This window comes from Oncorhynchus nerka, linkage group LG26 (assembly GCF_034236695.1).
Source record: "Oncorhynchus nerka isolate Pitt River linkage group LG26, Oner_Uvic_2.0, whole genome shotgun sequence".
Lineage (NCBI taxonomy): Eukaryota > Metazoa > Chordata > Actinopteri > Salmoniformes > Salmonidae > Oncorhynchus > Oncorhynchus nerka.
Window position 1 is genome coordinate 23012033 of NC_088421.1, and position 27979 is coordinate 23040011.

At 43.8% G+C, this 27979-nt stretch overlaps 1 protein-coding gene, 1 long non-coding RNA gene, 3 other non-coding genes and 1 pseudogene across 7 annotated transcripts; 4 read left to right on the plus strand and 2 right to left on the minus strand.

Annotated features, from left to right (window-relative positions):
• Nucleotides 1–8470: 8470 nt before the first annotated feature.
• LOC115126190 (protein kinase C and casein kinase substrate in neurons protein 3-like) lies at nt 8471–18550 on the minus strand. 3 transcript variants are annotated; one of them, XM_029655798.2, is made up of 10 exons: nt 18161–18550; nt 14628–14695; nt 12431–12587; nt 12105–12340; nt 11746–11901; nt 11486–11661; nt 10773–10893; nt 10404–10483; nt 10086–10165; nt 8471–9972 (listed from the first exon to the last, which is right to left on the minus strand). In XM_029655798.2, the coding sequence occupies exons 2-10, from the start codon at nt 14685–14687 to the stop codon at nt 9863–9865; spliced, it is 1176 nt and encodes a 391-aa protein (XP_029511658.2). In that variant the 5' UTR covers nt 14688–14695; nt 18161–18550; the 3' UTR covers nt 8471–9862. The 3 variants fall into 3 exon arrangements, with proteins under 3 accessions (XP_029511658.2, XP_029511657.2, XP_029511659.2); XM_029655797.2 differs by lacking the exon at nt 18161–18550 and adding an exon at nt 17645–17855; XM_029655799.2 differs by lacking the exons at nt 10086–10165; nt 18161–18550 and adding an exon at nt 17645–17855 and having other exon boundaries at nt 9886–9972.
• A 1165-nt stretch (nt 18551–19715) lies between these two features.
• Nucleotides 19716–22566, plus strand: LOC115126189 (uncharacterized). Its single transcript, XR_003863098.2, has 4 exons — nt 19716–19788; nt 20328–20355; nt 20547–20578; nt 20795–22566. It is a non-coding gene; the product is annotated as an uncharacterized LOC115126189 (long non-coding RNA).
• On the plus strand, nt 20157–20244 carry LOC115126194 (small nucleolar RNA SNORD88). Its single transcript, XR_003863101.1, has one exon. It is a non-coding gene; the product is annotated as a small nucleolar RNA SNORD88 (small nucleolar RNA).
• On the plus strand, nt 20386–20473 carry LOC115126193 (small nucleolar RNA SNORD88). Its single transcript, XR_003863100.1, has one exon. It is a non-coding gene; the product is annotated as a small nucleolar RNA SNORD88 (small nucleolar RNA).
• On the plus strand, nt 20629–20716 carry LOC115126192 (small nucleolar RNA SNORD88). The gene has a single exon (XR_003863099.1). It is a non-coding gene; the product is annotated as a small nucleolar RNA SNORD88 (small nucleolar RNA).
• Nucleotides 22567–24270: 1704 nt separating the features above from the next.
• The window catches only part of LOC135564864 (SH3 and multiple ankyrin repeat domains protein 1-like), a 58574-nt pseudogene continuing 54865 nt past the window's right edge, over nt 24271–27979 (minus strand).

The following is a 27979-nucleotide window of genomic DNA, read 5'->3' on the forward strand; positions in this document are numbered from 1 at the left end:
TAACTTGTAATTTAGCTCATTCCAAACCAATGCCCAAACTTCATTATCACACTCATTATCGTAGGTTCAGATTCCTGGATGTTTGCATGTGTGAGTGAGTGTGTGCCTGGGCACATGTGCGTGTGGTGAGACGCGTGTGTGTGTGTCTGTGAGATTGTGTAATCAAAATCATATTTCTCTACACGCACCTCTCATCCCCTGGAGACACCCACAGTAGCAGTGGCAGCAGCAGTCTTTCTGTTGATAGAGGCGTTTTTCCTCCACGGTGATACAGTATGCTCTATATATCACGTCACTTTGGCTAAACTGCTCCGCTGTTGAGATGTCCGTTTTAAAGCTTGATGCACTCTTTCTGTATGGATTTGGCTGCCATGCCAGTAAAGCACTCTGCTCTGAGAAAGGAATTAACCTCCAGAGGTTTTTCTAAGACAGATTAAAGAGGGTATACAGTGGTGGGGGAGACTGAGGGCAACCGAAACAAACAGACTCTGACAAAATGCCAACAGGGTAGGGGGAGGGAACGGAAGACAGGGAATATGGGTGCGTGTGCGCGTACGGCGTGCGTGTGTGTTTTTGTCTATGAGAGGTGTGGTGTGGCTATGTGTGGCTATGTGGAGGAAGACAGACAGAATGAAAGACGGGGAATTGGCGGACTGGGAATAAAACACTCAGAGAGAGCGAAAGAGAGAGAGTGAGAAAGAGGAGGATTTGTTGCTGTTTTAAATGTTTGGTTATTCAAGCTAATGAGCAGCAATTAGACAGCAGCCAATTAACTCTGACCAGCAGACTGAAACGAGGAGCACAGGGACACGAAGAGAGAGAGAGAGAGAGAGAGAGAGAGAGAAGAGAGAGAGAGAGAGAGAGAGAGAGAGAGAGAGAGAGAGAGAGAGAGAGAGAGAGAGAGAGAGAGAGAGAGGAGAGAGAGAGAGAGAGAGAGAGAGAGAGAGAGAGAGAGAGAGAGAGAGAGAGGAAGAGAGAGAGAGAGAGAGAGAGAGAGAGAGAGAGAGAGAGGAAGAGAGAGAGAGAGGAGAGGGAGAGGAATAGAAAAAAGAGAGGATGAAAGGGGTGACTAATGAAAGAAGAAACGACCAGGGAACCGTGGAAAGAAAGCTGTAGGAAATGTGTTGTACCATTTGCATTTATGTTAATGAGTGTGTGCATGCGTGTGTGTGTGTGTGTGTGTGTGTGTGTGTGTGTGTGTGTGTGTGTGTGTGTGTGTGTGTGTGTGTGTGTGTGTGTGTGTGTGAGGGAGGGAGCTCCAGCAGAGGGAGCTGTGTTCGCTCATGTCACTGTGAGTGTTCTACATGACCATCTGGCTCTCACTGTCAGAGCAGACGAGATGCTGAAATTACAGTTCACTCTCTCACTGTCAGAGCAGACGAGATGCTGAAGTTACAGTTCACTCTCTCACTGTCAGAGCAGACGAGATGCTGAAGTTACAGTTCACTCTCTCGCTGTCAGAGCAGACGAGATGCAGAAGTTACAGTTCAATCTCTCACTGTCAGAGCAGACGAGGTGTTGAAGTTATAGTTCACTCTCGCTGTCAGAGCAGACGAGGTGTTGAAGTTACAGTTCAGTCTCTCACTGTCAGAGCAGACGAGATGCAGAAGTTACAGTTCACTCTCTCGCTGTCAGAGCAGACGAGGTGTTGAAGTTACAGTTCAGTCTCTCACTGTCAGAGCAGACGAGGTGTTGAAGTTACAGTTCACTCTCTCGCTGTCAGAGCAGACGAGATGCAGAAGTTACAGTTCACTCTCTCACTGTCAGAGCAGACGATGTGTTGAAGTTACAGTTCACTCTCTCACTGTCAGAGCAGACGAGGTGTTGAAGTTACAGTTCACTCTCTCACTGTCAGAGCAGACGAGATGCAGAAGTTACAGTTCACTCTCTCGCTGTCAGAGCAGACGAGGTGTTGAAGTTACAGTTCACTCTCTCACTGTCAGAGCAGACGAGGTGTTGAAGTTACAGTTCACTCTCTCGCTGTCAGAGCAGACGAGATGCAGAAGTTACAGTTCACTCTCTCACTGTCAGAGCAGACGAGATGCAGAAGTTACAGTTCACTCTCTCACTGTCAAAGCAGACAAGGTGTTGAAGTTACAGTTCACTCTCTCGCTGTCAGAGCAGACGATGTGTTGAAGTTACAGTTCACTCTCTCGCTGTCAGAGCAGACGAGATGCAGAAGTTACAGTTCACTCTCTCGCTGTCAGAGCAGACGAGATGCAGAAGTTACAGTTCACTCTCTCGCTGTCAGAGCAGACGAGATGCAGAGGTTACAGTTCACTCTCTCACTGTCAGAGCAGACGAGGTGTTGAAGTTACAGTTCGCTCTCTCACTGTCAGAGCAGACGAGATGCAGAAGTTACAGTTCAATCTCTCACTGTCAGAGCAGACGAGATGCTGAAGTTACAGTTCACTCTCTCACTGTCAGAGCAGACGAGATGCTGAAGTTACAGTTCACTCTCTCACTGTCAGAGCAGACGAGATGCTGAAGTTACAGTTCACTCTCTCACTGTCAGAGCAGACGAGATGCAGAAGTTACAGTTCAATCTCTCACTGTCAGAGCAGACGAGATGCTGAAGTTACAGTTCACTCTCTCACTGTCAGAGCAGACGAGATGCTGAAGTTACAGTTCACTCTCTCACTGTCAGAGCAGACGAGATGCTGAAGTTACAGTTCACTCTCTCACTGTCAGAGCAGACGAGATGCTGAAGTTACAGTTCACTCTCTCACTGTCAGAGCAGACGAGATGCTGAAGTTACAGTTCACTCTCTCACTGTCAGAGCAGACGAGATGCTGAAGTTACAGTTCACTCTCTCACTGTCAGAGCAGACGAGATGCTGAAATTACAGTTCACTCTCTCACTGTCAGAGCAGACGAGATGCAGAAGTTACAGTTCACTCTCTCACTGTCAGAGCAGACAAGATGCTGAAGTTACAGTTCACTCTCTCACTGTCAGAGCAGACGAGATGCTGAAGTTACAGTTCAGAGGGCTCAGTCTGGTGTCGAGAGAAACAGGATGTTATCAACTAACTGTTCTAGGATCAGCAACAAATTGAGGTAAATGGTGTTTGTTAAACTGGAGTGAAGGCAGGATCTGTTCTGGAATTTGGTGTTGGTATTGAGGTTATAACTTACGTTCTGGGCTATGAATGGAGGGAGAGATTTGGGGAGAAAGGGGTTCATTTCTCAATCTGACTGGTGATGCAGGAATTCAATCCCTCAGAGTGTATTTCAAACACACTGACGCACACGTAGACACACACACACACATATGTACACATACACACATATGTACACCCACACCCACACACAGTCTTGTATAACTAACCTTGTGGGGAAACACAATTCAGTCCAATTCAAAATGTTACCTAACCCATACCCATACCCTAACCCTACAGTTAACCCTAACCCTAACCCTAATCCTATCTCTAGCTCCTAAACCTAATTCTAACCCTAACACTAATTCTAACACTAATTCTAAACGTTAACCCCCTATAAATATCAGTTGGCTTTGTGGGGACTAACAAAATGTCCCCAGTTGGTCCAACTGTTGTTATTTTACTTTTCTTGTAGAATTAAACACGTCCACAGACACACACACACACACACACACACACACACACACACACACACACACACACACACACACACACACACACACACACACACACACACACACACACACACACACACACACACACAAACACACACACTCACACACACACACACACACACACACACACACACACACACACACACAGACGTACTGCACACACACACACACACACACACACACACACACACACACACACACACACACACACACACACACACACACACACACACACACACACACACACACACACACACACACACACACACAGTACTGTTAGCCATTCTATTCAGTGGCCTGCTGCCCTCTCTTTAATTAGGCTAATTGAAATGCTAGAATAACCATCTTCTTGATTGCTCATTATTTTTGGGCAATTTAAAATGAAAACTGGATGCACACAGAGGCCAAGCGAGCCAGAGAGCCCTCCCCCTTTCTCCTGAGCTGACCCTCTTGTGTGAGCAGGCCCTCTTCCCCACCTTCTGGTCCTCTCGCCTGCCCCCTGGTCCTCCCACCTGAGGCTGGCTGACTCAGACCTGCCCTTTCCTGTAGCTACCAGCAAGCCCTGTATGTTCAACCCTGGTGTTAATCCTCCCTTGGCCTATAACAGGGAGTTGTGGTTCTCACCATCTCCCTGTGGGCCGCAGGAGGGCTTGGGGGTTTCATCTCCCTGTGGCCCGTAGGAGGGCTTGGGGGTTTCATCTTCCTGTGGCCTGTAGGAGGGATTGGGGGTTTCATCTCCCTGTGGGCCGTAGGGGGGATTGGGGGTTTCATCTCCCTGTGGGCCATAGGGGGATTGGGGTTTAATCTCCCTGTGGGCCGTAGGGGGATTGGGGGTTTCATCTCCCTGTGGGCCGTAGGGGGATTGGGGTTTCATCTCCCTGTGGCCTGTAGGAGGGATTGGGGTTTCATCTCCCTGTGGGCCGTAGGGGGATTGGGGTTTCATCTCCTGTGGCCTGTAGGAGGGATTGGGGTTTCATCTCCCTGTGGGCCGTAGGGGGATTGGGGTTTCATCTCCCTGTGGCCTGTAGGAGGGATTGGGGGTTTCATCTCCCTGTGGGCCGTAGGGGGATTGGGGGTTTCATCTCCCTGTGGCCTGTAGGAGGGATTGGGGGTTTCATCTCCTGTGGGCCGTAGGGGGATTGGGGGTTTCATCTCCTGTGGGCCATAGGGGGATTGGGGTTTAATCTCCTGTGGGCCGTAGGGGGATTGGGGGTTTCATCTCCCTGTGGGCATCAGGAGGGTCTGGGGGTTTCATCTCCCTGTGGGCCATAGGGGGGATTGGGGGTTTCATCTCCCTGTGGGCCATAGGAGGGATTGGGGGTTTCATCTCCCTGTGGGCATCAGGAGGGTCTGGGGGTTTCATCTCCCTGTGGGCCATAGGGGGGATTGGGGGTTTCATCTCCCTGTGGACCGTAAGGGGGATTGAGGTTCTCCCCTGGGGGTGTTTGTGTATCTGAGAGAGACCAGGGGAGGATGTGAGAGCCCATCTGGGAGTGCTGTGTGACTGACAAGCTGGGAGAACGCTCATCTGCTCCTCTACCCTGTGTCTTTCTAACAGGGACGGTGAGTCATTTCTACACACACCAGTCTGTGTTTACATAGAGATACCCACAGACACACAACAGCCACTCACAAACACACACACACACACACACACACACACATACACACACTCAGTCACACACACACACACACACAAATACACACACACGTTCTATGTACCTTACCCTGCTAGACTGAATTGTATCAAAGAAGACATATGAGTAACACAGCATAATTGACATACTCCCCTCTCCCTTTCACATACACTCAGCATTATATGAACATTATGCATACACAATATATGAAATACACACAATATACAACATGTGTTCGATTTGCCTTCAAGGAAACATCATGCATTCTCATCCATCTGCAGACAGACATGCACTGAGTCAGACTAACATCAGTTCCAGGGCTTTTAATTATGTTTTTTCCCCCAGCAGCTCTCTCCATGGCAACCCAAAGTTCTGCTTGTCACAACATGAAACATGAGGGAATAAAGACATTTTCCCAATATGCTGCTACACCAGTGAGCATATTTCTCCTTGAGACAGGCCTGCTGTATGCTGTCAATCTGATACTTTAGCCCCCTCTGTTGGCTGCCTGGTGAACTGCAGATGAGTCTGCACGGGTGCATGTGCATCTTTCTGCCTTGGTGTGTGCAGGATATTAAGTGTAGTTGAATTTCATTTGAACCAGGCAGAGAGAGAGAAACGGAGAGACGGAGAGAAGGAGGATCCACACAAACAGAAGAGATCATTAGGGATCGGATCAAATCACTCTTCTAAGCAAAATGATATAATCATATGACACCGTGTTATGCAGGTGAGTGAGGACCCAAAAGCGGTTTAACAGAAACAGAGTCTTTTAATGTCCAAACACAGGGAAGACATAAATCCTCTTCAGATGTATCGGTTGACAAAATAGACAACCCGCAGAGAGGGCGACAAATAAATCATAAAGTCCTCTGATCTTTACAGGAGAGTAAGCAGAGTCTAGCAGCAGAGGAGAATAGCAGGGTTAGCGGCAACAGACTGCTGGTCTCTCCGGGTAGGCGCGGGTTGTAGAGGACAGAGGTACCTGATCACACGTAGCATCTGATGAAGAGGCAGATTACGACAGGACGGGACAAGGGTGAAGCAAACGAGAATCTGACAAAGACAGAAGCAGAAACAGAGAGAGAAATAGAGACCTAATCAGAGGGAAAAAAGGGAACAGGTGGGAGAGAGTAAACAAGGTAGTTAGAGGAGATGAGGAACAGCTGGGGGAAGGAAAGGGAGAGAAGGTAACCTAATACGACCAGCAGGGGGAAACGAAGTGAAGAGAAAGAACAGGAACAAGACATAACATGACAATACATGACACACCGGAGGTAAAGCCACTGTAAACTGACTCTCTCCATTGACTGTCTTCGTGGTGACTGCTGTGAGTGGCAGGAGATGTGATGTATGACTGTTTCATAGTAAATACAGAGGGCAGAGACTATGTACTAAGAGTGGTTGGCCACATGTTGACCTGACTAAGATAAATGGGTGACACTATTGACCGGGTTGTCTTTGAGAGCTCACTGGCGTCAATTTCAATGGATGTCAGGGGACCATTAGCATGTAAATGAGCTGTTTCCAATCATAATTGCTGTGACAAACAAGTGAGTGTTAATTGTTATGTGTTGGCATTGCACTTACTGTATAAAATGAGCTCTCTTAATGAATATAAATTGCTGAATTCTATCTCTGTGGAATAGGAGGGAGGTGCACCCAAGCTGATAATAAGCTGTGCTCTGATTGGCCAAATGAAGAATCAGAGGTACGCTTATTATCAGCAAGGGTGTCGGACTATCAGGAACTTAGAAACTGAATCCCTACAAGGTGAAGGTAACCTTGGGGTAGCTGACTCTACGGTTCCATGGACGACTATGCACCCTTAAGATGAGGTAAGATGAGTTGAATTCGTCATTTGGATGAACTATCCCTTTAAGCGTCTTTCCCCCCTCAGAGTGGCATCATTAGGTTGTGTTTCTATCACACTGTATTTGTGCAAGTCTAAACCATCACGACACACAAGCTAATAATGTATGTTGGCTTGCCTTCACAATGAAATAGTGAGGGAGTGTGGAGAGGGCCAACTATCTATCTACTATATCGAGCCACCTGTCAATTCAGTAGTCCAGAGTTCAAAGGTCACAAACCAAAATGAGAGTAATTTCACAAAAATATCAATTAAAATCCAACAGAAAATGCAGGAGAGTCAATCAACACAATCAGGAAGTCCTTGGTGATGAAAGGAAGTCCTTGGTAATGAAAGGAAGTCCTTGTGGATGAAAGGAAGTCCTTGGGGATGAAAGGAAGTCCTTGGTAATGAAAGGAAGTCCTTGGGGATGAAAGGAAGTCCTTGGTGATGAGAGTAGTCCAGTGATTACATTTTCCCAGGAAGATAATTCAAAGGAACAGGTTTTTACAGCACAATTACTCATCTATTTTACTTTCAAAGTTCTAAACAAACATTTAATTAATAGTTTCCTCACACCACCCCGGCCATTTTGACCCATCCTTCCTACTCACATGACCCCATACAGACGGGGTATCATTTTGACCAATCAACAGATGTTAAACTATGTGGCATACAAATCATGGCATGGTTCTAGACATACAGTAAGACATTCCATTTATGTTTAACCTATAATACATAACCTTTATTTCTGTTGAATTCCATATCACATTACAATGTTACCATCTGTTTGTTTCCCTGCTGTGCCACTTACTATGTGCAGTCCTTTGAATAGAGAATCATCAACATCCAGAGCCATGGGCGGAATTCTGGCCATATGATGATGTCACTTCCCATCTGGCTGAGAGAGGTGACATCACAGGCAGATGACCTGAACTAGGTCCAGGATGCCCTGCTCTACTGCACTCTGCTCTACTCCACTCTGCTCTACTCTCTGAAACAGTCTGTGATACACACTTGTGTCTGTGTCTGACTGTCACTCAGACTGACAACTCCACTGATGTGGCACCATAAACATGCTCCAGAGCCCTGTTCCAACACCCAGGCCGATGGTATTCACACACACATACACACATATACACACACACACACACACACATGGCTGCAAGCACTTGTATACGCACGCGCATACACTCAAACACACACACATATATCACACACATATACTGTACATTTAGCCGTTCTCTTCAGAGTATGTGTAAATAAACGCTGTAGATACTGTATCTACTGTAGAACAACACAAACACAGTCATTAAATGTGTTCTCACTCGTCATCTCCTGTCCCAAGAAGACGGCAACAAAAGTGATCAACAATCGTTTAGTTTCATTTTATTCTTTAGAAAGGCACTTACAGTATGAAAGGCTCAAATATACTACTACAAGAGACAATGAGGGCCGAGGCTTACCTTTCACACACATGCATGTATAGTACACGCTCACATATACACACACATGCATGTATAGTACACACTCACATATACACACACATGCATGTATAGTACACGCTCACATATACACACACATGCATGTATAGTACACACTCACATATACACACACATGCATGTATAGTACACACTCACATATACACACACATGCATGTATAGTACACACTCACATATACACACACATGCATGCATAGTACACACTCACATATACACACACATGCATGTATAGTACACACTCACATATACACACACATGCATGTATAGTACACACTCACATATACACGCATTTAGAAATGGAAAAGAAAAACCAGAACGTGGACAGGCCCAGAAATGACATCCTATCCTTCACTTTGGCAAAGGTTCTATTAAGGGGAGTTGCCATCAAGAAGACGATGAGAGGAGATCTATTACAGTCCCTCTGAAAGGAGATCCCAATCCTGTCACATCATACTCTTATAACACACACAGGGTACAGGAGACATTACTGCTCATACTATTACTGATCAGGCTTCAGGTATTGATGAATTGTGCTCATTGTCAAAGTTTCACTCCGTTCATAATAATAATCACTGATTAAAGCCTGTCGAAGCACTTATTTCTACATAAATATATGTTTCAGTAAAGCGAACAGGCGAGTTTAGCTCTATAAGAACAGCAAACATACAGTATGGCTTCAGCATCAAGTGGTGACATGTACAGTACCTATAGAATCAGCATCGCATCTCTCAAATTGTACAAAAAAGGCATCATACATCATATAGCTTTCATATAGGTGTCTCAGGTAAATATATTAAACATTTTCCAACATATTTTAAAGAAAATAAACCAGGATATTTGATGCCGTGTAGGTATGCCAAAAGTTCCTTCAGAGCTATCATATCCCATAGTGTATTCTCTTTGGATGAAAGCTTTCCTGCAGATAGCATGGGCACTTTTTTCATTTGTTATTATTTATTTATTCATAAGAAATGTTTTACCTTTATTTAACTAGGCAAGTCAGTTAAGAACAAATTCTAATTTACAATGACGGCCTACCCCGACCAAACCCTAACCCGGACGATGTTGGGCCAATTGTGCGTCGCCCTGTGGGACTCCCAATCACGGCCGGATGTGATGCAGCCGGTATTCATTAAGGAACAATACACAGTACACAGTACACATCGGCTGAGGATCATTTCAGACACAATGTTTCTTATCAAAATGAGTCACTTTCATTTTCATTCAATCTATTTCTTTTTACAAACATAGTGGTGTAACTACACTGTCTCTACATAGTTGGCTGGGTAGAGTCCCTCTCTCCCTCCATCCTTCATCCCTCTACACCAGCCCTGGTCATCCTCATCCTCAGTCTTCAGAAACTCCTCACCTGGAGGGGAGAGGTGGAGCATGGTCATAATATATCATTCAGTAACAGAGTACCACTCTCTCTCTCTCTCTCTCTCACACACACTCACAGACAAGTACAGCGTGAAGACCTACCTGCTTTAAAGGAGAGCTCATCTGTCTCCTGTCCGTCATAGTCATAGAGAGCCCTGACCTTAACTCTTCCGATCATTACACTGAGAGAGAGAGTGTGTTAGTGTAAATCAACCATACACTAACCGTAACTACATGCAATTATCACAACAGTCAGTATCTGAACTATATGATTCATCATAATGAGATGGGAAGTGAGTACTACACGTCTCCTGTATCATACTAAGACTGTAACGTAAATTCCTCCAACTACTTAACATCACTGAGATAGAGATGTGCTGTAGGAGGAATCAATAAAGAGACAGATGGAGACATGTTTACCTCCTCTCTATGGTGCCTTGCTGTGACTCTACCTCTTTCTCTTTCTTCCCTTTTTTGCTTTTCTTCTCTGGCGTCCACTCCTGAAAGAGACCTTTCATTAGACCCCATTGGACAACAAGGCAGACCGGTCCAGTCTATTAGCCTCCAGAGACTGTAATACTGGTCACATTGTTGTTATACTCAGTATGTTGGACTATGCTCTACTGTTATACAGTCTGCTGCATTAGCTTGTAACACTGTTCACTCCATTAGACTAACTCTGACAATAACACAGGGCAGAAGTCTACATCAATCCATTATTACAGTACATTATATTAGGCCCCATTAACTTCCATTAGCCCACTGTGTCTGTGTGTGTGAGTGTTGCACCTGGAACTGAGGCCAGTCGGTGGGCATGCCCGGTCCGTGGGTGTTCTTCCACCAGCGCAGGTCGTCCTGCTCACTGATGGCCATGAGAGTGTTGTGGAGCTCATTATACACAGCCTTCACACTGAGAGAGAGGAGGGAGGGAGGGAGAGGAGGAGGGGGGAGGGAGAGAAGGAGAGAGGGGGAGGGAAAAGGAGAGAGTGGGAGGGAGAAGGAGAGTGAGGGAGGGAGAAAGGGGGAGAGAGGGGGAGAAAGAGGGTAAGGGAGGGAGAGAGGGGGAGAAGGAGGGAGGGAGGGAGAGGATGAGGGGGAGGGAGAGAAGGAGAGAGGGGGAGGGAAAAGGGAGAGAGTGGGAGGGAGAAGGAGAGTGAGGGAGGGAGAAAGGGGGAGTGAGGGAGAGAGGGGGAGAAAGAGAGTAAGGGAGGGAGAGAGGGGGAGAAGGAGAGGGAGGGAGGGAGAGGATGAGGGGGGGGAGAGGGGAGGGAAAAGGAGAGAGTGGGAGGGAGAAGGAGAGAGGGGGGAGTGAAGGAGAGAGAGGGGGAGAAAGAGAGTGAGGGAGGGAGAGAGGGGAGAGAAGGAGAGTGAGGGAGAGAGGGGGGATAAGAGAATGGGGCGTGAGAGATGAGAAAGACATTTACACAACGCAACTACAACAAACACCCCCCCCCCAACAAACACACCATCCTAGTCACAGTCTGGCTGCAGGTGTAGCCTACCTCTCGTTGTTGGTGACGTCCAGGTGTCTGTGGACGGACAGGAAGGCCTGTTTGAGGAAGCTGATCCTCTTCCTCTCCTCCTCCTGTGATTGGTCAAAAATACACTCCATCTCCTCCATGTAGCGAGGGGCATAGCGGGTCACCTCCTCCAGAACCTTCTCATAGCGGACTCGCACCTGGGGGAGAGAGTTACACATCATTACACACACAGACTCACACATTCACTTCTCTCCTTCATTCTCTTACTGTCTATCACTTACTTTCTCCGTCTCCTGTTGAGCCAGCTCTCTTTCCTCCTGAATCTTCCTCTGTTTCTCGATGGCCACGTCAGGGTTGCCCTTGGCGTGGACCTCCCGGTCCCTGGCAGTCTGCTCCTTACGCTGCACTTTATGGAACGCACTCCTGGCTTTGTCCAGCTGAGGGGGGCATAAGGTAACACTGACATATTAGTGACTCAATGAAGACTCCCATACAAACACTTTCAAGTCATTTACCTCTGCCCTACCCTATATAAAGGTATGGTCTTTGAGTCTGGGAATTTCTCAGTAGAGATTGTCCATTCAACGTGATGATTCATAGTGTCTTAGAGAGACCTCTCTTTCATCTACAGTATTCTAACCTTCTTCAGCCGTTTGGCCCAGGGCTTCTGAGCACGTGCGAAGCCAGTCCCAAAGTCCTGGGACTCCTTGAAGCCTCCAAAGACCTTCTTATGGAAGGTCTCTTTCTGCCAGGTCCTGACCCGGTCCCCGTCCTCCGAAACCAGGGAGCGACACACGGACGAGTGCAGGGCGGCGAGGCGGTCGGCGGAGGAGAGGAAACACTGCCACGCCTGCAGGAGGGATCCATATAGCGGGCCTGTAGAGGGAGGAGAGCAGAGAGAGTGGATACAGTATCAACAGGGAACATAGTGAGCAAACAGTGAATCTCTTCAACTGCAGTACTCACTGGAGTCCACCAGGGGCTTCCACTTGTTGCTCCACTCGCTGAGCTGCTGAGCGTACTGCCTCTCCACACGGGCTCTCTCCTGGAAGCACACCACGATGTCATTACACGCCTGGAAGGCATCCTCCGTGCGCTTCACCGTGCGCTGGTAGTTCCCAGGCTAGGGGGAGGGAGGGAGGGAGGGAGGGAGAACAAGGACGAGGAGGCGGAGGGAAAAGTTTGAGATTGAACATACAGTAAGTAGTAGTGTAGCAATGGATATTAACACGGATAGTGAAGTTAATTTCAGTTAAATAACAATTTTACTTTCCTCTCTACACTCTCAACACCATGACCTGTAACCTGTTCTCATCCTAACGTCGATCTGTTTTCCTTTAGACAAGTCATTTGAATGTTTTGAGGTTTCTGTAAAAGCCTAAAGAAGGCACCATGGGGTGTGGCTGGTGTAGACAGGCCAGTAAAAGGACAGATGAAAGGGGAGTGATGGAGTAACAGAGGGCAATTCACTGAGGGTAATGACATTACCAGAGTTGTGTTTGTGGATGTGGAGTTTGGAAAACGCTCAATTTTTTCCTGGCTCTATTTTCACCCCTCTGCCTCAGTTTGATCAATTTTATTCGTTTCTCTCTCTCTCTCTCTCTCTCTCTCTCTCTTCCTCTCGCTCTTTCACTCTCTTTCTCTCGTACATACACACACCTTGGCACGTTTCCAAACAATATCTATGTAATTGTCTCTCCTTTAGGTCATCTTCTTCCCGTTCCCTCCCTCTCCCTCTCTCTTTGTGTATGTTGTGGTTTCTACTGACTCTGAGAATTAAGTGAAAACAGCTGAGGAATCTTGCCCAAAGCCAATAGCACTGCTCCAGAACTAGCCGCAGCCAACCAATCACAAAGGCCGAGACAGCCACTACAACTGAGCCTGCACAACACTACAGTATATCACAGAAATCAAGTCATCAGAGATCTGACATGGGTCTCTGTAACAAATCACATTTCATGTACATACCAACACAGTAGAGCAATCAAATGGCTGTATAGTTGCGTACATAACAGGCAGAACTAGAACAATGTGAAATGCTGGGGAAGCAACATAGTGAACCTATAAACTCAAATCAATCAGACAGTACACAGTGGACTGTCACTCCAGTGATGGCTATTCTGCACACTCTACAGAACTGAACTAGTAACAACTATGACAACACAACCAGTATACTCCATAATAAGAGTCAGAGCACATATTCTACCCAACACTTCACAATGACAGGCAGCAGCCAGAAGAGGCGGGCCAGAGAGCAGCATTAAGAGGAACTGGGCTGGAAACACATCCAACACAACAGGAGGGAGCCCAAATTACACAGAGAGAGAGGAGATGAAAGTGGGGCAATGACCAGGAGGCCAGCAAACAGGAAGTGAAGAAGTAGACACGGGTCAGTCGGATGGAGCTGCAACTAGCCAATTGGTGGAGCATTGAAGCCAAACCAACCTATCCTATAGCCATAGCACATTTATCAGCCTATCATGATATGAGCATTATGGAGGATGGTTAAAAACAAATCTATTTTTCATTTGAGAAACATATTGGCTATCTGCTCCCTCGATGGACACCATTGGACATTTATATTTATCAGTATTACTATTGTTTTGTTGTTTTGTTTCATTCACACCTGCACTGTTGGAGCTCGGAGCTGAACTATTTCACTGTACACTGCAACTAAATAAACATCTTACGCATCCAACAACCCATACGTAAAATGTATGGGCGCATGACTGCAAGTTGGTTTGGATCAAATTGTCTGCTAAATGGCATATATGATGTATTATTAAGTTGTTATAATCCCTTTCAGAGTTGTTTATTAACAGGTAATAACGTTGTAATGATTAGGATACGGCTGTAAAGAGGTGGGTGAATGATGGGATGATGCCCCAGCTAAAAGGGAAGCAGAACTTCCTTTATCAGAAGCTAAACAACATATGGCCAGCCTAGTGTGATAGAGAGGCCTTGTACACACTGACCTATGAGCAGCAATACTGTTTTGTCTGTCACGGGAATCTCTTGTACAAGGTTATCAAGACATCCTGAGGCTAAATGGTGCTGTGTTTTCCTGTCTGTTTCTTCCCCCTCTCCACTTCTTTCTCCATCTCTCTCATTCCATTTCTCTGTGCACGCACACACACACACACACACACACACACACACTCACCATCCAGAAGCTCTGTTTGGTGGCATCTTCAGTGGCAACCTCAGGAGGGAGAGTCGACATCCTGTCCACTGAAACAGAAGAATATGTAGTGAAATCATTTATGTAGCTCTCAACATACCTTTACACCACCCAGGTGGTCAGTTGAATACAACGATGGAAATCCATGAAGACCAGTTTGGTTCAGAAAGTCTGAGATAATTCTTTTCCTCCACAGTAAAGTTGATTCAAGAGATTGTTACATGCGTTAATAAAACTGGACAGATAAGAGGATACACTGTAAAGGCCTTGCTGTGAATTTCACAGTAACTTACAGGCAGCTCAGTCATAAGTACAATTCTGTGTTTCATATTGTAGTATACCTACTGTAATATAAATACGGTATCAAAGCAAGTACTCTTCAACTGTGAATGAATGAAATTCACTGGGGGTGGAGTTTATATTCCACAGTATTTTTCTGTAATTACAAGGGATTGGTGCAAGCAAGTTGGCTGCTGCAGTATGCAAAGTGTTTGCTCATATTTGGTGTTTTATATCACGTGTACTTCTGGAGGCCTTAACAAAGGCTTCCAAACTGGTTGCAACCACAGAGCAAAACAGACCAAGGACATGGCAAAATACTCAACAAATTTAAGGTTGAACCTTTTACTGCAGTGGGCTAAATCAGGGTCACACATGGTAGTCTTAAACAAATCTACTTGAAACAAAAGTAAATACCTCACACACATGGTTATAGGCTTAAAAACAAGAAGAAACCTGTACCATGTCAGATATAGAGTTGAAGTGTTTAAAACGTAAATCACAGAAAACTGAAATATAACAAAACTGTTTCACATAGAAACACTGTATTTTCATTGCTTTAAAAAATATATTGATAAATTAGCATATTATGAAAAATATTGATAACATAAGACCAGAGAGGGCACTTTGGTCATTGACTGCAGGAAAGGGCTACAACTTGCTGACACTCCAATCTGTCCCTGATACATTTTAAATTGATGAGGCACTGTAACCACAGAGAAGTTAAATTGGTCCAGCATTCTCACTCACTGCTGCAACAAAAATAGCATCTTACAAGGCACGCCTCAAAATATGTTAATGAGCCAGAAACAGCAATAATGTGCACCCACTAGTGGTCAGAAGGTTTTTGGTGCTCCAAAGATACGGTATGGTACTGTACTCTGTGGTTTGGATTTACAATACCATTAGAAATACAGCAATTATTTCCCCGCCCACAAATTTGTTGTTGTTGATAACACCCCAAATTACCGTATAAATTACAGTTTTCCGTTACAGTGTAGAATTGGACAAATGTGTTGCAAAAGCAAAGTCTAATTTCTACAGTGTACAGGGTAGATTGATAACTATCAGTAGGTGAGAGGGAGTTATTCTGGCGTGGTACAGTATCAGTATAATACAGTAAAACAGATACTCAGAGGCCTGGCATTTAAGGCCCTGAGTCTACCAGCAAGGATAGAATGCCCTCTCCCACAATTCCCAGCTTTGAAATTTGAGCCATCCCAAAATAAACAGGGGGTAAAAGTCACCCCACCTTCCCCGTCTCCCTACTCTCTCCCTCTCTGTGTCTCTCCTGATGGGCTTGTCTTCCCCTCTCGCCCTATAGAAAACATAAAAACATAGACACACATGCAATATGCACACAACACACACACAAACTCACATGCTCCTAAATCTACAGACACACACTCAGACAGACAGTGCCAGTTCCAGCGACATAAGAGGTTTCTTAGGGCCCTCGGCCGCTAGCGGGCACGGCCTCAGAAAATATGATTGTCTAAACTTACTATTGAGAGTAAGAATACACCAGTTACAATTTCAAAATGTGGTTGTACATCAGCAGTTTTTCTGCTGCAGAGGAGGCTTGTGGGAGGAGCTATAGGAGGACGTCCTCCTACAATGAGACCGTCCTCCTATAGCTTCTCCCACCAGTCTCCACTGTTCTCTTGTTATGTCAGTCACTGATAGTCACTCAATTAGCCATGTCAGTTAATAATTTGTTTAATAGGTAGTTAGTCTAGCCAGCTATCTAAACACGTGTCCAGGAACCCTGAACTCCAGGGGGCCCCATTGATTTTGTTAGTCATTCTCATTAAGATATCATATTAACATGGCATATGTCATTACAAAATGTGTAGAATTGCAGGAAATGAGCTTTAAAACTGCAAAAAAATCAGCAGACAGACTCACATGCTCAGTGACACAAAATATAAACTAGAGACAAACCCACATGATCCCAAACAGCTTACAATAAAACCTCTCTCAAGACATTTTACAGAGAATGTAACAAATCCCACTCTGTCACAAGACTAATCTTTCTCTGTCTGTTTTCCAGATATCCTTATCTCTCCCTCCCTCAGTCAGACCCACTATCAGATCCAGTGATTCTTCTGTATCTGCCTCTATTCATGGGTTATCACATGATTCTCCATCTTCAGTGAGGGCCTGTGATGAAAGTATGGATCCTTTCTGTCTCTCTCTCTCTCTCTCTCTCTCTCTCTCTCTCTCTCTCTCTCTCTCTCTCTCTCTTTCTCTCTCTTGCTCTGTCTGTCTGTCTGTCTGTCTGTCTGCAGGAAGATGACACAACCCACAGGGTCTTTAGTTCTCTCTCACTGCATGAGGCCAGATACATAATGAATCATTTCCTTCTTAACCTTTGACCCCTCTTCCTGTCCCCTCACTGGATCCTCTCCCTCTGGGCAGGGCTAAAGCATGCCGGGAATGTTTTCATATTTAACCTTTATTTTATTCAACCTTTATTTTAGCACGAGGAAGACCACGAGGAAGAACACGATGAAGAACTATCAATGGTTGCTTTCTTTGTTGATAATCTCTGAGAATGAGAGGTATCCCTTCATTCCTTTGAGATGCACTGCTAAATTCACATATCCTCTGCGACTGCTAAACCAATTAATAGTTTTTCTAGTGAAGGACTCCGATCAGTACAGATAGTGATAAGAGCATACCAAATCAAGGTATTATTTGAATAATATCTCACTTACCATCTACTGGCATAGATTTGACTTGATCACAGACCATGCAAAAAAAATCTGAAATGCCTGTGTGCTGTCCAAGTCAAATTATTAGAAATCTCTGGAGGAGTCCAACACTTTTGCAATAGCCTACCCCAAGAGAAAGCAGAAAGGGTACATCTTCTGAAACTTATTGAAATGCTCAAGCCTGGCACATACTCCCACTGCCAACTCTCTCACCCCCTGTCTACCCTCTCTTCCTCCACCACAGTACCCATCACCCCCTGTCTACCCTCTCTTCCCCCACCACAGTACCCATCACCCCCTCTGGCATACACTCTCTCTCCTCCCCCTGCCCCCCGTTTTGGCTGTCACACATAACTCAGTACATACACCCACGCCGAGAGGAAATATATAGCAACATATGAATGCATACTACAAAAATAGACTTGTACAGTAAACTATCAGTGTATCAGGTCTTAATGAAGTTTGAATTCAGCCAGAGAAATATGAGGTTACAGTGAAATACATGGAAAAGTGTCTTACCTCTCACTCGTTCACTGCTGCTGGTGGCCTCACTGTTTTCACTTGCTCTTCTTTTCTGGGTTAAGTTTCTCACCACCCTCCTCTCTCTCTCCCCTTCTGTCTCTCCCCTTAGCCTGCTCAGTTTTTTCCCTAGTTCTCTCCTCTCTCTTCCACTTCTTTTACCGTGATTTTGCTCCCTCTTCTTCCCTTTCTTTGGCCCACTGTCAGTGTCAGATGAGTTGGCTGTCTTTTTCCCCTCTCTCCTCCCTCACCCGCTTTCTCCGTTCTCTCTCTCTTCAAAACAGCTGCAGAAAACTAATTCTCTGGCTCTCTGTACCACACCACTGGACAGCACCCCTCCCACTTATGCTATCTTTCCCTCTTTCTCTTTCTCCCTCTCTCTCTCTCTCTCTCTCTCTCCATGGAGTGTTAATGAAGTGTGCAGTGTTTTTGGCTTTTGCAGTGTGTATGTGTGCCTGTGGTCTGGGGTAGCAACCTTTGACTAGGACTGTTACAGAGCACTGTGTATGTGTGCTACATAGAGCCTAAGGTTTTGTCATATAACTGTATGTTGTTAAATACCACAGAATCACATATTATATAGTCAAAGATAAGAAGAACAAAATTCCACCCCCTCTACGTCCCCCTTGCCACTCCTCTATACATTCCCCAAGGGTGTTTGGGGGTCTGACACAGCTGGTGAGGACATCCAGTGTGTGAGTGTGTGTGCGTCTGTGTGTGTGTGTGAGAGAAAGAGAGAGAGAGAGAGAGAGAGAGAGAGAGAGAGAGAGAGAGAGAGAGAGAGAGAGAGAGAGAGAAAGAGAGAAAGAGAGAAAGAGAGAGAGAGAGAATGTGTTTTACTTTAAAGCTGGGGATCTCTGAAGATGAATATTACCAACAGCAGTCACTCACATACCTTCTGATCTCTTGCCTAATGCTATGTTACACTTCTCTGTTCTGCCTTGCCAGGACTTGTCGTTTAAAAAATTAGACAGTTGAGCAGCTGACACAGTGACTCAGGCGTGGCATTCAAGCTCATGTTATTGTCATGGTTCAGTACTTTGACTAAATTTGAATTTAAACCATTTTGATTACTATATTTAATACTTGTTGCTCATCCCAAATGATTCTGAACCTAAAACATTGGGCTGTCATTGAGGGGAAATACAGTATTATCAATCCACACATTATGATTCCAAAAGTAGAACCACTCACACAAAGTTACCATTATACTGAAGTGTATTATACTGAGGTGTATTATACTGTGTATTATACTGAAGTGTATAATGGTAACTCTGGCAATAAAGTTTCCTGATCACATGTTTTTGTTTTTTACCAATGAATCATGTATGCATTGACATGTATGGCCTCTCCAATGGTTATCTTATCCAAGACAAAATATTGCAAAAATATTGTAGTTAACAAATTAAATATGCATATAATACACTTTAAATACATTATATTTCATAGTTCGATTTCAAGTAGTTATTTCGAAACAATGTGATTGTTTTTACTTACGGCGCCTACGATAGGCAGCCAAAAAAATGGGGTCCTATTCTTTGTTCCTCCCAGAAATGACATATAAAATCGGCCATTTTGGTGTGTCAGCCTTTTCCTCACTTAGACTGGAGGGTAATGCACGTGGCCTGGTGAGTGTGAAGCTGGACATTTTCGTCTTATTTGAATTAAACGATGTAGCTAGATAGTTCCTTTCCTCAGCAGTCATGTTTTATTTAGTTAGACAGTAAACGAATTCCCTCGATGTGGCTAGCTAACGTTAGCAGCTTGCTAGCAAAGTAGGCTAATTGTAGAACGTATGCAGGACGCTCATGTTGGCAAAGTAGTTAGATATAGCTACTTAAACGTTTGTATAAAAACTTTCAATTTATAATTTCGACTTGAGACAAATATATATCGTTTTGATTTAGCCTATACCCAAGAGGGTGAACCTTTCTATGGACACTGCTTAGCTAGCAAGTTACCTGGGGCATTGCGGTGTCTGGCACGTTGTCTGAAACGTCTCCTATGATGTTTTGCACTGGGCTCTGAAATTCTGTGGCGAAAAAGTGCTCTCTGGCTCTGACAGGCCCGAGTCTGAGGATGCTCGCGTCTACTGTAGTTAGTCTTGTCTGCTTGATTGTCCGTTGCAGATATTGTTCTAATGGCAGTCTTTTTCTATTGTCCAAAGGTTACGAGGCTGTCAGAGAACCCACAAGGTGAGTCTGGTTTTCTTTCATATGTACTTTGTTTTCCTATGATGTTTTGCACTGGGCTCTGAATTTCTGTGGCGAAAAAGTGCTCTCTGGCTCTGACAGGCCCGAGTCTGAGGATAATGTTACTCTTGAGTCTTGTAGATTTTTTAAATGTTCATTGATTATTGTCCTAATGGAACTTATTTTCCCCAAAGGTGACAAGGCTAAGTCGATACCAAACTACAAGGTGAGTTTTAAGTACTAATGACTAGCAAATTGAATCCTTGTTTAAATGATTTTCTCCTGTGATGTTTTGCACTGGGCTCTGAATATCTGTGGCGATAAGGTGCTCTCTGGCTCTGACAGGCTTGAGTCTGAGGAGACTGATAATTAATCACATAGGAGCCTTGTAGGTTGTGATGTAATTATTTTCAGACAGTTTTCTATCACTTTTTTCATGCAGATCCTGGTCCTCCACAGAAGATGTGGCGACTGCAGTCTGTTAACCTCTCTGGGATAATAGGGACGGTAGCATCCCACCTCGCCAACAGCCAGTGAAATTGCAGGGTGCCAAATTCAAAACTGAAATCTCATAATTAAAATTCCTCAAACATACAAGTATTTTATACAATTTTAAAGATAAACGTATTGTAAATCCAGCCACAGTGTCCGATTTCATATGGGCTTTACGGCGAAAGCACACCAAACGATTATGTTAGGTCGGCACCTAGCCACAGAAAACCATGAAGCCATTTTCCAGCCAAGGAGAGCCCTCAGTCAGAAATAGCAATTAAATAAACCTTTGATCTTCCTCAGATGGCACTCCCATGTTACACAAATGTGTTTTGTTCGATAAATTTCTTCTTTATGTCCAAAAACCTCGTTTGAAATTGGTGTTTTATGTTCAGAAATGCATTGTCTCAAACAAACATCCGGTGAAAGTGCAGAGCCACATCAAATTACAGAAATAGTAAAAAATAAACATTGATAATAAAAAATATACAAGTGTTATGCATGGAAATATAGATAAACTTCTCAATGCAACTACTGTCAGAATTCAAAGGCTTTACGGCAAAAGCACACCGATTATTTTAGGTCAGCACCTAGCCACAGAAAAACACAAAGGAGGTGTCACAAGTCAGAAATATCATTATAAATATTCGCTTACCTTTAAATCTTAATCAGAATACACTCCCAGGAATCCTAGTTCCACAATAAATGTTTGTTTTGTTCGATAAAGTCCATTTATGTCCAAATACCTCTTTTTTTGCGAGTTTAGTTCACAAATCCAAACTCGAGGCGCAGGATGGTCCAGGCGAAAGTTCAGACAAAGTTCTATAACAGGTCGTAGAAATATGTCAAACGATGTATAGAATCAATCTTTAGGATGTTTTTATCATAAATATTCAATGTTTCAACCGGACAATTCCTTTGTCTTTAGAAATGCAATAGAATGCAGCTAACTCTCGGGCATGAGCGAGACTGAGCTCATGGCACTGCCATACACCTGGCTCAAATAGCTCTCATTATCTCCCCCTTCGCAGTAGAAGCCTCAAACAAGGTTCTAAAGACTGTTGACATCTAGTGGAAGCCTTCGGAAGTGCAATAGGACCCCATAGACACTGTATATTCGATAGGCAATGACTTGAAAAACTAGACTTCAGATTTCCCACTTCCTGGTTGGATTTTTCCCTTGTTTTTTTGCCTGCCTTACGAGTTTTGTTATACTCAGACATCATTCAAACCGTTTTAGAAACTTCGGAGTGTTTTCTATTCAAATCTACTAATTATATGCATAATCTAGTTTTTGAGCCTGAGTAGCAGGCAGTTTACTCTGGGCACCTTATTATCCAAGCTACTCAGTACTGCCCCCCAGTACCAAAGAAGTTAACATGGGGTGAGATCTTTAATGGATTATTTAGGGGCCTGTGTTTTGCACGAGGCACTTTCACCTGTATTTCCAGAATTATCCAGCTGGTGTCACTTCAGTCCCTTTTAATATAAAAAAATGTATCAACCAGCTCACCAATTTACCAAAGCAGTAAGGATTATTTCCCCAACATGACCAAGATTGTGAAACAATATCCCTTTTGCTAATAATTCTGTAGATGTGGGAAGAATTGTTAATACCAGGGCTGACTCAGCAATGGAAATGTGCTGACCTAAGTGAGATTATTTTTTATTTATGTTCCTGATTGTTATGTAAGGCTGAAACATTAAAATATTTTAATCAGATACTCTGGGTCATGTCCTTTCTAACTTTACTGGTGAGATCCCCAGGAGCTGTGTTTGCTGCAAATGGTCAATTTATTTGTACATGGAATAAATGACCACTCAATTTTATTTCTGCATCTTTATTATAATTCTAATTTATTCGTCTCTTAACATTTGACATTCATATGTTTATATGAATGTGCATATGTATATCACATTCTGTAAGTTACTGTTCATCGGCTCATACTTCTCATCAGTTTAAAATATCTTAAACAAGATGGTGCTTTCTATACAGCCAGATCCTGACAGCATAATTATACACCTCTTGAATCCTGCTATGAGATGGTGGTGAAAAACACTGCAAAACAAGTTTGTCACTGCCACATTTACCCAACACTAGTAAATGGTAAGGTTGTCATAGCAGCAGGAACAAGCATTCATACCTTGTTGATATTCTAAGAGTAATGTGATAATGAACCCATTGCATAATGCAGTGACTAAACCAGCGGAACAGTACATAGTCTCTCACAGTGCAGCAGCTGTGTAGGGGTCTTTCTGCAGGGAGTTGATGCCTGGAGGACATGCAGAACAGGTCTTCCATAGGGGATGGAGCGAGCGGTATAGAAAGCACTTCGGTTAAATAACATTGTACCTTCATTTGAAACATTATTTGGAAGACGGATTCTTTAGGTTTAGATTTTTTTACATTTTAAACCATAATTTGGGTGAGCATTTTCATCGTCCTTATTGCTATATCACCTGCGTTCGTATAACCTTGATCACCATCCTGAACTCTGCTCATGTTAGGCTGTCTACACAGGCAGCCCAATTCTGATATTTTTTTCCACTAATTGGTCATTTGACAAATCACAGGTTCTTTTTCAGATCTGTCAAAAAAAACAACTGAGTTACTGAATTGTTCTCCCTCTGTAAACAGCCTAAGTGTGTAGCGTGTGGGCATAAGGACAAGGATCTGAAGGCCTCACATTCCTCCAGATTGGAGTGAGATGGAAAGCACTCATGCATGTAACCTGCCAATACCCACCCACTGCTGGGGGATGTGTTTTAGGACTCAAAGGTGGTGTTTAGTAAATAGAGAATGGAAGAGCCCTTGTTTAATTTTAGTGATGGAGAAAAGAGATGTCCAACTGATCACAGATTAAACTGAAAGCACCCAATCCAACTAAATGCAAGGTGAAAATAGGTCAATAGTATAATTCCCGTGAAAATGACAAATAGGGCGTTTAACCTTTCCTTGCTCAGGGACCCCCTCTCAGGCAAGCGGGCGACCCAGGGACCCCTTCATACATGACATTTTTTTACGTCTTCTCATCAGGTGATTGACAGTGGAAAGGTGAAGTAATCAACATTTAAAAATAGATTTGGTAGATAATTTGTCATTATTTTGAACTCCCCACATAATTGGAAGAGGAAGTGTAAATACTTAACACAGCCTATTACCTAGAAAGGTCATTTAAACACTTTCGCTAAGAACAACTGTTTAGCTGGTTAAACAAAGGTTTGCCGTGTGTTGCCAAAAATGTATGTCCAAGTCCAGAAAGCTTTCCAGCAGCACTCGCCACACTGGAAACTTATACGTGTGCTGTTTCAAAGCCTATGTCAGACACTGGTGTAAAATTGGTTTCAATGAGTGTAATTGGCTCTACATTAAGACTTGATTAATAAAGTTGACATAATTATAAAGAAGATATTCTCCACTGTAGGTATGTAATTCAAAATGTTTATTCTGTTATTGATAGCGATATAAAAATCACGTTTTGCTTTGGGGGTTTTGTGGACCCCCCGGTTGAATAGCCCTGACATAAATTCATGTTTAAATGAGTAGATAGATAAACAATGAAATGTCAATAAATAAAATACTACTTTAATAATCCATAATGACATGAAATGTACAAAATAAACAAATTTGATGTGAATAATTATATGCATATTTTTCACAATACCATTTGTCTCGTGGCCATTTCCAGGGCACAATAGCTACATCTTGATCTGCATAAAATAATGTGAATAAGGTAGTGAATATAACTTTGGCTTCCACACAGTGAGGTTTAAAGTGATACGTATATTCACAGCTTTATACACAGATGCTGCCTTAAAGTGAGAGGAAGCTTGGATGGCAGAGGAATTCTTGCATAAAAATATATTTAGGGCTAGATTCAACCCAGAACGCGGAATATCCTCGTTATAGCGCAATTGACATTGAGAGGTCATTTCCAATTGAGCCGACAAATGCAGTGTTTACTGTGAATGCAGTCTCTGGGAATGCAGTGTTTACTGTGAATGCAGTCTCTGGGAATGCAGTGTTTACTGTGAATGTAGTGTTTACTGTGAATGCAGTCTCTGGGAATGCAGTGTTTACTGTGAATGCAGTGTTTACTGTGAATGTAGTGTTTACTGTGAATGCAGTCTCTGGGAATGCAGTGTTTACTGTGAATGCAGTCTCTGGGAATGCGGGAACATTGTCTTTAAATGCCAATCGTGCTATAACGCGGGTCTTCCACCCTCCGGATTGAATGTAGGCCTCAATGTCAATCTGAGTCAAACCTTCATTTCCAAATATTATACCAAAACAAGAGGGCAAAGGTGGTGGTTTTATGACTAGACAAAAGCCTTGATATGTAAAGCATTTTGTACATCAAACTAAATAGATATTTTTTCTGTATTTTTGGAAGTAACAATATAATTTTATATTTATATACATTTTAAATTGTTAGACACCATGGTGTCATAGTTTGACCTACAGTCATGAATCTCATAACAATTTTATAGGATTATATCGACTAACACTTCTGGCAAAATTATGAAAATACATTGCCTAAAATGCAAAAGAGCGCCACCTCAGCCATGAAAGGCAGAACGGGGAACTGCACCTTATAACAGTAAGGACGATGATAGTAATGATAATAGTAACAATAATTCTCTTCATATCAATAGCAGTATTCCAGACCCATCTTAAGTTAAAAAAAATTGTTGTAAGAACAATTGTAGTATTAAAACAGAACATATCTCTCCTCCCACTCATTTGGGCCTCAGTTTATGTTCTCATGCTTCTGTAGAAAGAGTTTTTGGAAGGAGTGGGGGGATTGGGTGGGAAAGAGGAAGATTTGGCAGTTTGTTTCTCTTTCCCTCCCCCCTCCTTTTCAGTCTCAATCCCTTGCACAGAGAACTTTAGAACGGTTGAAAAGCAGTTTCTTCGATGCTTCGAAAGTCTTTCGTATAAATGGAGTCAATCTTCAATGAGATACTGTTTATGTCACGTATTCCCTCCATCTCCGAAATCACAGTCCCTTTTAGTATCAGATACATCTTGGATCCAAACAAATATATTTAAGGTGTCCCATTAATTCTAACACAAACACAGAGAGAGAGAGAATGTGTATATGTGTGTACATGAGCATTTGTAAGTGTGTATTTCTGTATGTGCCAGTATAGTGATCTGTGTATTGAGTGAGAGGGTGTACATGTCTGTGTGTTTATTTCTATGCTGTTGATCTGGGCACTTATTTTTGCTACAGATTTGTAATACAGTGACCAGTCTGTATATAATATGCCGTTATAAGACTTAAGATGATAAAGAAGCTATAGAGAAATATAATGTGTTTACAGGTCCTTATCGAAGGGCCTTCAGTGAGCATGGAGCCATCCCATTAGTGAGGTAAAAACAGACAACCAATCACACACAGTCATACTGACAGGTTTCCTCCAGTCACAGCCACTACAGTCAAGTGAGGATTTACCCATCAAGCTCTTTCCAACAGGGGACAAGTCATATTATTCAGTCCAACAGGTAGGGGCTCCGCTGATGACACACTGACCCCTACTAGAGGTACTCCACCTACGACATTACCCAAGATATACATGTAGGCTGCCACCTTGTCTCATTCATGCCCATATTCTGAACTACAGAATATGGACATGAATATTCATCCCAATAACTCGCTCCAGCAATGACATTCACTCAGACAAAGAGCTCTTAACATTTCTATTCACTCACACAGGGTTTCATTGACTGTACTCCACTAACTGTAAGGGGAGTCTCAACTGAAGCTGAACACATCTGAACAAACAGCCAGCTATGGAGCCAACAACAGTCAAGCTAGACAGCTACTGTACCTAACCCTTACCCTTGGGTAGAGAGGAGGAGCTACCTAATCCTTACCCTAGGGTAGAGAGGAGGAGCTACCTAATCCTTACCCTAGGGTAGAGAGGAGGAGCTACCTAATCCTTACCCTAGGGTAGAGAGGAGGAGCTACCTAACCCTATCCCTTGGGTAGAGAGGAGGAGCTACCTAACCCCTATCCAACCCTAGGGTAGAGAGGAGGAGCTACCTAACCCTAGGGTAGAGAGGAGGAGCTACAGCTACCTAGCCCTAGGATAGAGAAGAGGAGCTACCTAACCCTAACCCTTGGGTAGAGAGGAGGAGCTACCTAACCCTAACCCTCGGGTAGAGAGGAGGAGCTACCTAACCCTTGGGTAGAGAGGAGGAGCTACCTAATCCTAGGGTAGAGAGGAGGAACTACCTAATCCTAGGGTAGAGAGGAGGAGCTACCTAACCCTAGGGTAGAGAGGAGGAGCTACCTAACCCTAGGGTAGAGAGGAGGAGCTACCTAACCCTAGGGTAGAGAGGAGGAGCTACCTAACCCTAGGGTAGAGAGGAGGAGCTACCTAACCCTAGGGTAGAGAGGAGGAGCTACCTAACCCTAGGGTAGAGAGGAGGAACTACAGCTACCCAGAGAAGACAGGTGGAGAAAGCTCTAACTAGTGTTAATAATGAGGACAATCCTCATTCTCTCTTTCCCCAACAACACTAAGAACTGCTCAGATGAAAAAGCGAAACAATTTGATTGTTTCTCTCAATATTTTGGGCAAAGTTTTGTCACTATTTTACTCGTATTGTTATTTGTTGCCTCAATCTACATTCAGTCATTCCATCCTCATAGTGTGTGTGTGTTGACATTAGAGTCAGTGCTTGTGTGTGTTACTGTATTTGTGTGCATGTGAGTGTATCTGTGTGAGTCAGCTACCAGGCCCTGAGTACCAGGCATTGGTCAGCCCTTGTTCCATCCCTCATTTCCCCTCTCTTTTCCTGATCGGTCCTCCCTCTGGGTGAAATCAGGTCCTCTGCTTTTGTTGTGTGAATCCATCATGGATAGCAACAGTTGTGGCCTCTCTCTCTCCTGTTCCCTCACTGACTCCATCCCCCCTCCTTTCTCTTTCTGTTTGTCTTCTCAGCTCCGACTCCCATCATCCCTTCTTCCTCGTGGTGACAGAGCAGAAATGGGAAAAGGAGAGCTGGAGAGCCTTGGGAACGAATAGAGAGATTAAAGTCATGTTTTTTTGTTTGTTTGAGCCAGTAATGGACACTTTAAAAAGAGTAAGAGCTGCCCCAGTGCCATACTATCTGAATAACACA

Bases quoted from the DNA above. Each gene is read 5' to 3' on its own strand.
- LOC115126190 (XM_029655797.2), bottom strand. From the start codon at position 17,681: ATGGTCTGTGATCAAGTCAAATCTATGCCAGTAGATG. The intron at 14,696-17,644 runs GTAAGTGAGATA...CTTCTGTTTCAG, and splicing joins CAAATCTATGCCAGTAGATG to TGGACAGGATGTCGACTCTC. The intron at 12,341-12,430 runs GTGAGTACTGCA...CTCCCTCTACAG, and splicing joins GAAGCCCCTGGTGGACTCCA to GCCCGCTATATGGATCCCTC.